Source organism: Malus sylvestris, chromosome 7, assembly GCF_916048215.2.
Source record: "Malus sylvestris chromosome 7, drMalSylv7.2, whole genome shotgun sequence".
NCBI lineage: Eukaryota > Viridiplantae > Streptophyta > Magnoliopsida > Rosales > Rosaceae > Malus > Malus sylvestris.
The window spans coordinates 34,798,020-34,812,993 of record NC_062266.1 but is presented as its reverse complement, the minus strand read 5'-3'; the positions used below and the strand labels follow the sequence as shown (position 1 = coordinate 34,812,993).

The following is a 14,974-nucleotide window of genomic DNA, read 5'->3' as shown; positions in this document are numbered from 1 at the left end:
GTCACCTATCAGAATCAAATAAGTCGTTTGTGCATCAATTATCTATTGTATATGTTCCTAACAATGTGCAGGAAGCTTTAGCTGATGCACGTTGGAAAACAGCAATGAATGATGAGTTGAAGTCTTTGAAGAAGAATTCTACCTGTGAGATCACATATTTGCTAGCTGGCAAGAACCCTGTGGGATACAAATGGGTTTATACTGTGAAATACAAAGCAGATGGGACAATGGATCGTTTCAAGGCAAGACTGGTAGCAAAAGGATACACTCAAAAATATGGAATCGACTACACATATACATTTGCACCTGTAGCCAAGATCAACACAGTTCGTGTTTTGTTGTCATTGGCTGCAAATCTTAATTGACCCTTACAACAGTTCAATGTGAAGAACGCTTTCTTGCATGGAAACTTAACCGAAAAGATTTATATGGATCTTCCACCAGGATGTAATGCTCCAGATAAATACAAAAGAAAAGTGTGTAGGTTGAAGAAATCCTTATATGGTTTTAAGTAATCCCCGCAGGCATGGTTTGGAAAATTCAAAAAATCTGTGAAAGCATTTGGCTACAAACAAAGTAACTCCGATCATACTATGTTCCTGAAAAGACGAAATGGAAAACTTACTGCACTTATTATGTATGTAGATCATATGTTGGTAATAGGTAATGACCCAGAAGAACGTGCGGCCTTGCAAAGATATTTGTCTACAGAATTTGAGATGAAGGACCTTGGATCCTTGAAATATTATATGGGGATTGAGGATCGAGAAGCAGTTCGGGAATTTTCTTATCACAGAGGAAGTATATTATTGATTTGTTGAACGAAACCAGCATGTCAGCTTGTCAACTAGTAGCTACACCATTAGATGAATGATTGAAGCTTAGTGTTGATCCTAATCAAGTACCAGTTGACAAAGGGAGATACCAAAAGTAGGTCGTTTAATGTACTTGGCACACACAAGACCAGACCTTGCTTATGCCTTAAGTGTAGTAAGTCAATACATGCATGATCCCGAAGAACAACATATGAATACAGTGATGAGAATTTTGAGATATTTGAAAGGAAGTCCAGCAAATGAATTTTGTTTAAAAGGAATAATCATATTAGAGTTTAATGTTATATTGATGCAGATTGGGCAGGTTCGATTGACGATAGAGGCTCAACATCAGGTTACCTTACATTCGTTGGGGACAACTTGGTTACATGGAGAAGTAAGAAATAGAATGTGGTTGCCTGTTCCATTGCAGAAGCTTAATATAGAGGTATGGCCTTGGGGATTTGTGAAATTCTATGGCTTAAGCTCCTGCTTTGTGATTTGGGTATATTACACATAATCCGGTACAACATGATAGAACAAAGCATGTTGAAGTTGATCGGTTCTTCATCAAAGAAAAATCAGAAGAAAAAATAATTTAGCTACCGACAATAAGAACAGAGGATCAGTTGGCAGATATCCTCATGAAAGCTGTTTCAAGTCATAAATTTTCATGTTTTTTACACAAGTTGGGCATGAGTAACATATATGCACCAACTTGAGGGGGAGTGTTGGCTTTGTATTTTAGGTATGATTCCTAAATGATATCAATTATGTGTAATCTCCTGTAATCTCATGTAATTAGTTTTCTTCCGATTACATTAGGGTTGTACACCTTGTATAAATACCTCTCATTGAGAAGAATAAAATCATCATTTAAAGCATTCTCTTCTCAAACATCAACGTTGTAGCGCAATTTTTTACCTTAGTAAACAACTCTCTCAACAGATAGAATTAAAGTTAATTAAAAGAATTGACCGCAAGTGAGATTTCTTCACAACAATCAGATTCAATTCAATTCGAATTGAACTAATCAAATTTGATTCCATTTCTACCAACATCGTAAGTTCATTAGTAACTACATCTCTTCGGGTCAGAACAAAAGCCATTTCAAGTACCCTCCCTATGAACAAAATTACATGAACTTGACCGCCTAATAGTGAAACAACAGTTCACTTTTCTGGTATTTTTCATACACCGCTATCCGCAATACGGCTAAACAACGGGAGCTTTGTTCATTTCTTCACCGTGGCTTGCTGTTTCATCATCCTTTTGCACTTCCAGTCACTGATGTGCGCAGCGGCGTGGCAATGTGATAGTTTCCACAACCCGCATGGAGCGGAAGAATCGCAAACATAGCAGTAGCACTACATACAATCAGTGAGTTCACTTTTGAGATGCCAAGTTAGACAATATAGAGAGGGAATCGGGGATACATTCACAAGATGCAAATATTTGAAGTTGTAAAACTCTGTTACCAGCTCACAGTAGCTCTCATGGGGTGTCGTCTCGAAAGGAAATTTCAGGCAGAGGTGTCTTGAATGTGGATAGTCTCTACAAGCAACCTACACAGCATCAATTCAAATCCACACGAGCCATCAGACATTCACCAAATTAGCTCATAAATTTACAAAAATTGGAATATGAACAGATAAGCAGAAAAGTTTCTTATAAATTTAAAATCTTTTGAGGTCAAACACCTGAAGGTTCATAGGCAAAATATCACAATGGCGTTACCATTTCTAATACATTTTGTTCACCTGCACTTTCCCAGCAACCAAACACAACAACAAAGAAAGAAAATTGATTAAAAATTTCCTTTCTTTCGCAAAACCCTAGAAGGGGGTCATATGTAACATGGGGTTATGATTTCAAATTCAATTCTTCACCTGCATTTTCCCAGCAACCAAACAGAAGAAAGAAAATAAACACAACAAATCAAAAGGGTCAACGGTAAAAATCAAAACCTGTCCTTTCTCAGCAACAACAGTGACATCGGGAGAACCGCCACCACCACCATTATCCGACACGGACAACTTGGAAAACTGCACCGGCTCAAAGGGGTCGAAATCCAAGATGAAGCAGTCCTCGACGTCCTCAAAGTGTTTGACATCGACCTTGTTTTTGACACAGACAATGTGCCTGATTGGACTCCCGTCCTCGTCCTCCGCAGAAGAAGACGACGGAGCTTTCTGGGGAGTTTTCTCGGCTGTCTCTCCCTTCTTCTCGCGTGACAGCGTCGTCGACGACAGATTAATCTCTTTGACATCGATTCCGATTTCGCTCATTTTCTCTCACCCAGGATTTTGAATTTTTTGAATCTCTTTTCGTCAACTGATCCGGATAAACAGTCACGTTTAGGCTCTCGACGCAATCACCACTTCGTTTAAAATGGAAAGGAGGACCGGCATCTATCGAATAGTGGCAGTGTACGAGATTTCAGACGACAACTTAGGCTGGCCCAAAATTGTAAATTATCAATGTCCAAAGTGGCCCAGACCAAAATTAAAAATTATTGGGGCCTGACATTTGTGGTATGGATAATCCATGCAATGGAATGACGTCATTTGCTTGCTCATAATTGGGCATGCACACATCTCCCTGGAAAGGAAAAGAAAACTAGATCATAATTACAAATTGTATGATTGATTGATTGAAAATCATCTACTTAACACATGTTTAAGTGTGTACAAGATAGGGATTAGTGAGTGGATTTTGTTTGTTTATTTCATCATTACTTACGTATTTGGAGTAGTAGAAGTCATGATTGAAAATCATACCTGATTGTTCCGATATGAAATTTTATTTCAGATTCTTTATGTGCGACATACCTTGTTTCAACATAAGAACCATTTGTTTTTTTTCATTCTTTGCGTGTAAGTAAACACAACACAATACAACCTCTTTAAAGTTATACAGTTTGAACCAAACCAGTTTTATAATTTTAGAGAGGTTATTACTAAATAGAGGGTGTACTTAAAAACATTATTTATTGAATTATTTATCCTTGATGAATGTTTATTTCCTAAATAGGATTCTTTGAACTGGCAAGTATTTTATTTTTTGTATATTTTTGTAATCATTGACAGTTATAACTATGTAGATGCGTGCTTTCTCAAGATGAGACAAACAAAAATTATAATTTGTTACAATATAGAGTTTATTCCATTACATACCTGAAATATTATTTATCCTTAATGAATGCTGCTATTCGGAGGTTCAAATCTTTCAGTTCAAGAACATACCTGACCCACGATCCCATTATTATGTATTTCCTAAATAAGATTTGTTGGGCCCCAATTATTTTATATTTTTGCATATTCTTGCATTCATTGACAATTATTTATAACTATGTGGAAACGTCTTTACTTAAAATGGGATAAAGAAAAATTATAATTTATTACAATATAGGGAACTGGTCATACATGGGACATTAATTTTTTGTGACTTTAAAAGAGATTATTCACCATTACAGAGGATTGCTTTAAAAAAAATTACCGTATATATCACAAAAGAGAACGATACTATGACCTAACATATCCAGTCCCCATAAACCTATTAACGGTATGGACATCTTTGTATTATGTTTTGTTAGAAGCTTTGGCCACCAAATTACAAACGATAATGGTGGATGAAGGATTCCAGCACATTATAGTCTGGGAGAATAAATAATGTTGCACGTTACTCAAATAGTTAAATTTAAATGACAAGGATTGTCTGCCCTTCACTTTCAGTGCCCTCATATCATCCTGTTTGTGTGGTCACGGTTAAGCCACGTCAATATTTTATATTATTTTTTTATAGATATAATAAGACAAAAATAAATAGTAATATAAAATGTTGACATGGCTTAACCGTTACCGCACAAAACAGAAGGACACGGAAAGAGCACCGGAAGTGGAGGGCAGACAATCTTTATCCAAATTTAAAACCCTTTGGTGCAATCTCCACTGTTCATGTCAGGAGAACAAATATATCTTATAGTAGTGATAATAATGTATTTAGTGGAACAGTCAACATCATATCTTACCACATCCTACTTTATTCAATTGGACTGTGGAAAGCGCAAACTAATCAATGAAAGGTCAAATTGGTGAACAAATATTTTAATTAAACACGTTGCACAGCTATACTCTCTTTGATTTTTAATCCTTTTGCATGGTTGGTGAAGAAGTTTTGTTAAGAGGGGAGACCTTTGCAATTCTTTTGGTTCTCAATTTTCTCGAACCTATTTTTTTATCTCTGGAAAGATTACTTTTCTTCCAGACAAAAAGAGAAGGGTCCAACTAAGAGGTGGAATTGCAAGTTGTTTTGGTCACCAAGAGCTGCATCCGAATTCCGATCCGTCGTCAACATGTTCAAAAATTAGGTGAGATGTGACGGTGATTCCTTCGTTTGTCAAACCCTAGCCAATTAAATAACACCATTTATCGACTTACCTAATGGAGTTTTTATCAGTGATTAGTTTGAGCAGATATTGAAATTATTATAGTATATTTGATGTCCATAAATTATTAACCTATTAACCTTTTCTGTTTGGATCATTGGAATGTGATCAATTTTCATGGGATATTTTAGATTAATTTTTGAAATTAATTGTAATCGTGTGTGTGTGAGTGTGACTTACAAAACAATAACGATAATAAGAGCAAGTCTACTCTTCTCAATTGCTCAAGCAGTTGGGTGACTAAATCCCTCAAAACCTCCAAAATCCTTTACACCCCAGGCCAATGAGTCGAGCTACAGTGGAAGGAAGCAGAGCCCAATTGCTCAATCGGCCAGGAGTAGCTCAACTCAAAGCCTAAGTGGAACTGGCATTAGCAATGTTCTATGTGTGTTTTTTATTATTATTTTGTTTTAATTTTTTTTTTGTGTCAAGCGCATGTAGTTTACGCGCTCATGAGGTAAGTCAACTGACCAAACCTGCAGCGCTGGGGCCCGCGCTGCAAGTACACTCAACCCTCAACAGTTCAATTTACATAAAGTTTCTATGTCCAGTTTTTTTCAAGAAAAAAAATAAAAGCAAAATCTAAACAAAACACTTACTAATTTGGGCCACACGGCGTAATATGGGTTGGTTTGCAATCCAACGGTTCATATTAATTAGGCAACAAATAAATATTAAAAATTATAAAAAATAAAATTACAGGATCATGACACGTGGCGTTATGAGATTCGTTAAAAATCTAATCGAAAATATTTCCACAAAAATTTTAATTTTGAATAATCACAAATGGCGTGACATGATTTGTTAAAAATCTTATTCGAAACTAAACTTATACTAACTTTTTAATGTCAACTGCAATTTATTTTACGAAATAAAAAAGCACTCAGATAATTACTATTCACTTGGACAATAATTACCTAGACAATTATTGCATTCGTAGAGTGAAACTGCTCTAATCAACTCACCCACACAATTTATGCGTGCAAATGATGGTACATGCACTCTTCTAGACTATTGTCCCAATGAAGCAAGAGAACCAAACCATTTCAGCTTAAATGGAGTCGAAGAAATCGAACAATACCTGAATTATTATGGAGAAGGCACAGTTGTTGTCTAAGGTAATTTACATCACCATACTTATGATGCTTGATCAAGAATACTGTAAGGATTTATATGAAACGTGTTTATCATTACGTGATGTTTCATTTCTAGTATATAATGTTAGTATAAATTATTTTAGGTATTTCATTGCATTATTGAACTGAAGCAGCACAATAACAATATATTCATTCCATGCAAATTGCTCTTTTATAGTTGACTTTTTAGCCAAAATGGTTCCTAAGATTTGCATAACACATCACTTTGGTCTCTGAGATTGAAAATCAATAGAAATGGTCTATGAGATTGTCCACCATCAATTATTTTGGTCATTCTGTTAAAAACTCCGTTAAGTATTCATGAGCTCATGGCCGAAAGTTTGGGCAATTTTCAAGGCTTCGTAACTCAATCGTTTCTTAACCAAATTCGACCCATAATATATCAAAATGAAGATAAGAAAGTGTAGAATAAGACTATACCTACTTGGAAGCCTAATGGTTTCCGGAGATAACCAGAAAATAGCCTGAAAGGTGACTGGTACGCAGGAAAACTGGAAAGCTCGTTGGAAACTAGGTAAATTTTACACGTTCATAACTTCTTCAATACTCAACGAAATCAAGTGATTCAAAAACGAAAATCATACTTCTTGATGAGACGAAGAGAACGGTACCTTTCTTAACGTGGTTGTCTTGGTCTCGAGTTAGCCACTTTCGAGCCATTTTTCGGCCAAACCATGGCAAATTATCCGTCTAAGAATGTACCATTCTCTTCATCTCATTAAGAAGTATGATTTTCGTTCTTGAAATCACTCGATTTAGTTGAGTATTAAAGAAGTTATGAACGTTTAAAGTTTACCCAGTTTCCGACAAGTTTTCCAATTTTTCCGCAGACCAGTCACATTTCAGGCTATTTTCCGGCCATCTTCTACAACCATTGGGCTTCAAAATAGGTATAATCTTGTTCTACACTTTCTTATTTTCATTTTGATATATTATGAGTCCAATTTGGTTAAGAAACGATTGAGTTACGAAACTTTTAAAATTGTTCAAACTTTTGGCTAAGAGCTCTCGGACACTTAACGGAGTTTTTAACGGAATGACCAAAATAATGGATTGTGGAGAATCTCATGGACTATTTCTATTGATTTTCAATCTCAGGAACCAAAATGATGTATTATGCAGATCTCAATGACTATTTTGGCTAAAAAGCCTTTATAGTTTGTCCAATGCCATTCAAGCCTCTTTGTTTCATTTCAAAATTCTTGGATTAAGTAACTTGTTTTGCCGGATCAACTAGGGAGAAAAACTTTGGACTTAAAAACTTTTCAAACACCATGACATATAATAAATAAATAACAACGACCTTATTGTAAACTTTGCTCTATCACCAGCTACAAGGACTTCAAAAAGGAGCAATTCACTTCTTTTTTCCAGTTCTCCCAACTCCAACTCCAGGAGAACAATACATCAGTAGATGTACTGGTGTGAAATGCGTTCGCATTAATTTAAACCATCGATTATAACATTGTATTGAAGTAAACTACACTTTTTGATAGGAAAGTTTTGGATTTGTAAGGGGCCCGCAAGCCAACAAGACTTCCGCTTTGCGGTGATAAACGTTTATCGTACGCACTATTATTCTTACTTTGTAAAGAGACTGTTTTCATGACTCGAACCTATAACTTTCCGATTACAAATGACCAACATTACTATTGCGCCCTAACTCGCCCTCAAAGTTTGGATAGGTAAATTATCATTAAGTTTGTTCATATATTTTTCAAAAACAAAACTAAGAGGGAAAAATATTAAACACAATACCTTAAGGGAATTTTTATTGGCACTACAAAAATCTCATTCTACACTCTTCATAAGTATATATATTTTTAATTATATAAAGTTTAGAGTACCAAATGAGATTTTTGAAGTGCTTATAACAATTTTTTACCTTAAATATAAGAATAAATACTCTTAGACTATCTCCAACCCTTGGGCTAAAACATAAAAATTTTAGCCCAAAAAATTTAAGTTTTAGCATATAAACTGTTTTTCTGTTCCAACCCTTTTGGCCTAAAGTTTTTAGCCTAAGATTATTAAAGAATAAATTTAGGCTATTTTAAAAAAATAATAATAATTATGTACACTATCATAATTTAATTTTATGAACATTTTAACCTAAAAATATTTAAATTCTGATTAATATTGAAAAAAATCACTAAATTTGGGTGAATTTTGAGTTAAATATATATTTTTTAAATTATTTTAGCTTTTGGATTTAAATTTAGGTCGTTAGATCTTTTTTTTACCATTAGATTTGATTATATTTAATCTCAGCGGTTAGATTCAATAAATTTTGGGAGACATGCCCATGTAGGTGAGGTCCCGTTGGTGGTGCCCACACCATTTTCTAGGCTAAATCCTAGGAGGAATTTGGCTTTTAGCTTTTAGCCCACACATTTAGCATGAGTTGGATTGGGTTTGGAGGGAATAAAACCTAAAAAATAGCATTTAGCCCAGAGTTGGGTTTGGTCTTAAGAATCCCTAAAAAGAAATAAAACAAAACGAAACCAGATAAAGAGTACAATATAAAGCCATACTTAATACTGGTTTGGTACTGATGTGTTTTTATAAAAAGTGGATATAAAAAAAAAAATTGAGCTAAAAAAGATGTTTGGTAAACACTTAAAAACAACTTATTTTCACAATTTTAGATGAAAAAAAGCTGAAAACGTAAAACAGCAAAAATGAACTTATTCTCACAGCATAACAGAAGTAGTTTTTTTTCTTAAAACACAGCAATACCAAACCAGTACTTAAAAGTAAGACCTGTGGGAGGCATGGGAGGTCCTGCATGGTGGTCGACACCTTGGTACCACATCAAAAGTGGTGGGTGAGCAAACAAATCCCTATATATTGCCAGTTAGAACACCCATCTCTTCTACCCTCATTCCTCTCTCTCTCTCTCTCTCTCTCCCTCCCTCCCCTCCAACACCAAATCCAAAAAATGGGTTCGACCGTAGAGACTCAGATGACTCCAACCCAAGTTTCCGACGAAGAAGCAAACCTCTTCGCCATGCAGCTAGCCACCGCCTCTGTTCTCCCCATGGTGCTCAAGGCAGCCCTTGAGCTCGACCTCCTCGAGATCATGGCGAGAGCAGGGCCTGGCGCTTTCGTTTCTCCGGCGGACTTAGCTTCGCAGCTGCCGACCAAGAACCCTGACGCCCCCGTCATGCTGGACCGCATGCTGCGCCTCCTGGCCAGCTACTCCATCCTCACTTACTCCCTCCGCACGCTTCGCGACGGCAATGTCGAGCAGCTGTACGGCCTCGGCCCCGTCTGCAAGTTCTTGACAAAGAACGAGGATGGTGTTTCCATTGCTCCTCTCTGCCTCATGAATCAGGACAAGGTCCTCATGGAGAGCTGGTAATTACCATTCTTCTTAATTTATCATCCTAATTTGATCGTAAACAAACATTAATAATGGGTTTTAAATAGGTTGATCAGAATAAATTCATAAAAATGTTACTTACTGTGAGTTGGGCCTTGAGTATGTGATTGTTATCTATATTTTTAGGGGGTTATTAAGGAGACTAATTTGTTAAACTAAATTTACAAATTAAATTATATATTATCAATAACAAATAAAGATAATCAACATTTAAATAATAATCCAATCATCACATCTATATCATTTAATTTACAACATTTCCTATCATTACCCTTATTAGTAGAGTAGAGTAATGTTATAGATACTATCTATTTAATACATATTTTATTAGAGAAATGCTAAGAGTACTCTCTCAAAGTGACACTTTACATGTACTCTCTGCCACTTTACAATTTAACGTTAATTTTTCTGTTAGTATTATAAAAATATTTTGTAAAAAACATAAGGTGTCAAAGAGTCCAATGAGAGTTGCCTTAATATTTCTCATTTAACAAACTATATATTGTGTTTATTGATATCTTGATGATTAACATGTTTATTTTTACTGGTGACACATCAAATCAATTATAAATTTTGTCTAAAAAGTTTATCTACCCAATATTCTCCTTTCTACTAAGAGATATGAGATTCTATCAAAGTGAGATTTTCTATAAACTCTTTACCACCTCAATTTTCATTCATTTTTCATATCAATATTATAAAATTTATGCAAAAAACATAAATTCCGCCGAGATTCTACTTAACATTTTTTTTTTTGGGAAATGCTAAAGAAAGTCTTCATAGACTCTTCGTGACGAAGATTACGTAAGTAATTCCACGGTTAAAACATTCTACTTAACCTTTGTCTTTCTCAACTAATTTCTTCTTTGTTTGTATTACTTTTGCCCGATTTGAAGAGATTTTTTAATATGATCGGTATACCAGGTAGTACACCAAGTGTTGTTATACAAATAATGTAATATGTGTTAAAAAGTTAATAACTTAAAAAAGTAAAATTTTCTACCACTTACATAAAAACACTTGGTGTACCATCTATGTTCCCGTAACAATTAAAATTTTCTTCCCGATTTGGTCGTTGGGATGAGAAATTTTCAGTGTAACCGACACACAATATGATACATCACGTGTCATTATATAAATAATAAAATATATATATTAAAAAATTAATAACTTAAAAAATAAAATTTATGTATCTTCCTGTCACAATAAACAAATTTCTCGAGACTGACAAGACTGGAAATTGATCATTCTTGTCACAGTTTTCGAAAGATTCTTCTGTGAAGCCGTTTAATTTGACTTGCTGTTGCTCATTATTTTATTATTAATTTAAGTTTTGAAATTTATATTTATTTTAGACAAGATTTAAAATTTAAAATTCAAAATTCTTCTAATAAAATGGTGAGTATTATTATCGGTGCTATTCTACCTTAACATTTTAGAATAGTAATTGGTCCAATCTTAATGAAAGGCAGAAGACTCGAGAGGACGATGCCAAACTTGTTGACTTGTTTAGAGTGATAGGGATATAAAACAGACGACATATTTTTGTTTCTTTCTTTGATCGTCAGGTAGATTAGTAAATGGACGACATATGCGTCGTACTCGAACAAGATACGAACAACGGTTTGATGATGACTGGGCCACTTGTTTTAGGATTGCCACTTAACCAAATTAGGAGTGGAAGTCATCACTTCACCAACCATACCATGGTGTTTAAATGTCAAACGTTTCTGTTTTTGTTAATCTTTGAGGTGTTTGATAAAAAAGTCTCGTTTTTCAATTTTGGTGATTAAATATTTATTTATTTTAAAATTTTAATTAACCATTTTTTTACAAGTTTTTTTTTCTGTCGAAATTATTTTTACAAGTTTATCAGAAGTACGATTGATTATATTGATACGTTTGATTACCTATAATATAGATATATTTGCTTTTATGGTACATTTAGATTTTTGGTACATTTTGTTCCTTAGTATATTTAGAATCTAAACATAAAAAATCAATATGTTTATTTTCAAAATGTACTATAAGTTTTAAATTTATTATTTTATAACTTACTAAAATTTTAATAAATTAATGAAGTTTTTTTTCTAAAATTATTAATGACTTTTTTAAATAGAAGAAGAGGCTAATTAAATAGAAGAACAAAAATAAAAGGTTTCTCTTTTTTTAGTGACATTGAGAAATTAGTTAAATTAATAATTCTAATAAAGCCACGACTTTAAAATTCTTAAATTGTAGGAAATTAGTTGTTAGCTAGTTTAAGTAGATATATATTAAAAAAATTAAAAAATGCTTAGTTGGCAATTGACCAAAACATCTCAATCGAATTTTGTAAAGGAACATATGTTTAATTTAAACAAGTTAGAAAAAAAAATGGAGGATATTCTAATTACATCTTAACATTTTTCCTTTGTATGACTCCATTGTTTGACACTTTAATTATTTTATTCTTTCATAAAGTTCGAATGTGAGTTAGGTCAATTTGTTAGAGGTCATTTAAATCCCCTCCTCCATCATTTTCATAAGAACGTTGGAACAAAATTGTATACTCAAATATAAGAGGATACTGCTTTGCTAAATAACGTAATCCACATCAATACAATAATTATGTCAACAATCCCTTGATATTTGATGCTTGTGAGTTATGCGGGCATTGAAACACGTGGTAGGTGGCTTGGCCTAGGTCACATATGAGCCATGCCCATATGACTGATCAAACGACGTGTTGTTTCGTTATTTTACACATACTATATGCTTTTGGTTGTGAGAGTAACATGTATGCTTGTTTTGGGTTTGTGCAGGTACCACTTGAAAGATGCAGTTCTTGAAGGAGGAATTCCATTCAACAAGGCCTATGGAATGACTGCTTTTGAGTACCATGGCACTGACCCTAGATTCAATAAGGTCTTCAACAGAGGAATGGCTGCCCACTCTACCATTACCATGAAAAAACTTCTAGAGACCTACAAGGGCTTTGAGGGCCTCACATCTGTAGTAGATGTTGGCGGTGGCATTGGCGCTATTACTAACATGATCGTTTCTAAGTACCCCTCGATTAAGGGTATTAACTTCGACCTGCCTCATGTCATAGAAGATGCTCCCCAATATCCTGGTATATTCTTCATTTTTGATAATGCTTGTAGTTCAATAACTTAAAAGCATTCACCTTTACCTCGATCTTTCTCAAGTTCGATTTCTCCTCCTCTAATATTGCTTATGTTTGTACTACTTATCATTTTCCCTAATGAATATGAGATCTATGGATGTTGGATGTAGGTGTGGAGCATGTTGGAGGAGACATGTTTGTAAGTGTTCCAAAGGGAGATGCAATTTTCATGAAGGTTAGTTATTATTTATCAAAAAGAGAGTCGATGACTATTTTGTAGTGCTAATATCAATTTCTTATAAGAGCTTAGTTGCATAATAATTTGGAACTACTCTCAAATCATGTATGCAATCTTACAGTTTATATGTCACGACTGGAGTGACGATCATTGCTTGAAATTTTTGAAGAACTGTTATACCGCGCTCCCTGACAATGGGAAGGTGATTCTTGCTGAGTGCATTCTTCCAGTAGCTCCAGACAGCAGCCTTGCCACCAAGGGAGTTGTCCATATCGACGTGATCATGTTAGCTCACAACCCCGGAGGAAAAGAGCGGACGGAGAAGGAGTTTGAGGCCTTGGCTAAGGGATCTGGCTTCAAAGGTTTCCGCGTCATCTGCTCTGCTTTCAACACCTATGTCATTGAGTTTCTTAAGAAGATTTGAGTATAACTTTGGCAGTCGTATGCTGCCGTCTGCATTCATATTGCTTTTATTTTGATGTGGTGGTCGTATATTTTTCACCATAACTAGGTTTATATGTTACAAAAAAAAAAAGGTAATATGAAAGTGATTTTATGTTCGTTGTATGTTATAAATTTGGATTCATACGCTTGCAATGGGGTGTAAAACATGAAAAAACCTGGTGTACAACGGACAAAACAAGTGTCTGTACTGCCATAAAGAAAAAATAAAGACCTATCGTCTGTGAGAGTTTTTTTGTGGGCGTATCAGAGCATCGTCTTGTGGGCAGATAAATGAAGCTATTGTGAGCCTCGCTCTAACAGTGTTGTTAACGGCTCGACGCTAAATCCCATTACTTAGAGCATGCACCAACCAATAATTTTGATTTTACAATTACATGTACAAATTGACAATTTGAGATTCTGGATATCATTTATTGGAATGGTTGATATTCATGTAAAGAATCACTTTTTTTTACGGTTTCAATTTAAGGTATAATACGATCATTATTATTTGGATTTGCTTAAAGAATTGACTCGATGACAAATCTCATTTCTTCAATTTTCTTTACCTTTGATTGAACTTATCACTATGGTTGATTGTTTTAGGGTGTCTATCAACCATTGGATAGAATTCGGGTTTGTATACACTTATAACCTAAAATCAACGCTCTAGCGCAATTTTTTTACGTAAGTAATCAACTCTCTCAACGGATAGATTTAAAGTTAATTAATAAAATTGATCACGAGTGAGATTTCTTCAAAACATTCCACCTTTAAAGAAGCATAGACGTCGCACATGGAATTTTTTACCTCATGTTTTAATGTTAATTTCCGTGCCAACATTATAAAATATTGTGTAATAAACATGAGGTTGCAGAGAGTCTATGAAGAGTCCTACTTTTGAGATATTCTCTTTAGCATTTCTCTTACAATAATTAAGGAGATCGGGGCTTCGAACTTGGCATGCATATTGATAAAAATCTAACTCTATTCACTAAGATATTAGACTGCATGCTTGTGCACCTACTTAATACTTCATGGAGTTTGTATTTCAATTTTCAACAAACTCGTTGTTTCATACTGTTTTGAGTAATTAATTTGAGCAAACATTAAGATATAGTAATATTCGATGTCTAGTAATGTTCAACACTTTTGTTTGGATCATTGAAATGTGAGTTTTCATAGAATTACCTAATTTGGTGTGGCTAGGATTAATTTTGAAACTGATTCTAATTGTTCATGCGTTTGAGATTCACAAAATAAAAAAGGAAAGAGAAATGTTATAGGGGCTATCTTAAAAGTAAGACTCTTTATGGACTTTCTGTCACCTCATGTTTTTTGCACACATATTTTATAATGTTGACATAAAAATTGACGTT

The 14,974-nt window shown here is 34.4% G+C and overlaps 2 protein-coding genes across 2 annotated transcripts; one reads left to right on the top strand and one right to left on the bottom strand.

Annotated features, from left to right (window-relative positions):
• Positions 1–1,804: 1,804 nt before the first annotated feature.
• Positions 1,805–3,246, bottom strand: LOC126630025 (RPM1 interacting protein 13-like). The gene is made up of 3 exons (XM_050300203.1): positions 2,783–3,246; positions 2,294–2,380; positions 1,805–2,182 (listed from the first exon to the last, which is right to left on the bottom strand). The coding sequence occupies exons 1-3, from the start codon at positions 3,101–3,103 to the stop codon at positions 2,051–2,053; spliced, it is 540 nt and encodes a 179-aa protein (XP_050156160.1). The 5' UTR covers positions 3,104–3,246; the 3' UTR covers positions 1,805–2,050.
• Positions 3,247–9,292: 6,046 nt separating this feature from the next.
• On the top strand, positions 9,293–13,711 carry LOC126630014 (caffeic acid 3-O-methyltransferase). Its single transcript, XM_050300193.1, has 4 exons — positions 9,293–9,779; positions 12,609–12,919; positions 13,084–13,148; positions 13,273–13,711. The coding sequence occupies exons 1-4, from the start codon at positions 9,361–9,363 to the stop codon at positions 13,573–13,575; spliced, it is 1,098 nt and encodes a 365-aa protein (XP_050156150.1). The 5' UTR covers positions 9,293–9,360; the 3' UTR covers positions 13,576–13,711.
• Positions 13,712–14,974: the final 1,263 nt, after the last annotated feature.

Bases quoted from the DNA above. Each gene is read 5' to 3' on its own strand.
- LOC126630025 (XM_050300203.1), bottom strand. From the start codon at position 3,103: ATGAGCGAAATCGGAATCGATGTCAAAGAGATTAATCTGTCGTCGACG. The intron at 2,381-2,782 runs GTTTTGATTTTT...GATGCTGTGTAG, and splicing joins TTGTTGCTGAGAAAGGACAG to GTTGCTTGTAGAGACTATCC. The intron at 2,183-2,293 runs GTAACAGAGTTT...GATTGTATGTAG, and splicing joins ATGAGAGCTACTGTGAGCTG to TGCTACTGCTATGTTTGCGA.
- LOC126630014 (XM_050300193.1), top strand. From the start codon at position 9,361: ATGGGTTCGACCGTAGAGACTCAGATGACTCCAACCCAAGTTTCCGAC. The intron at 9,780-12,608 runs GTAATTACCATT...GGGTTTGTGCAG, and splicing joins AAGGTCCTCATGGAGAGCTG to GTACCACTTGAAAGATGCAG. The intron at 12,920-13,083 runs GTATATTCTTCA...TGTTGGATGTAG, and splicing joins AGATGCTCCCCAATATCCTG to GTGTGGAGCATGTTGGAGGA.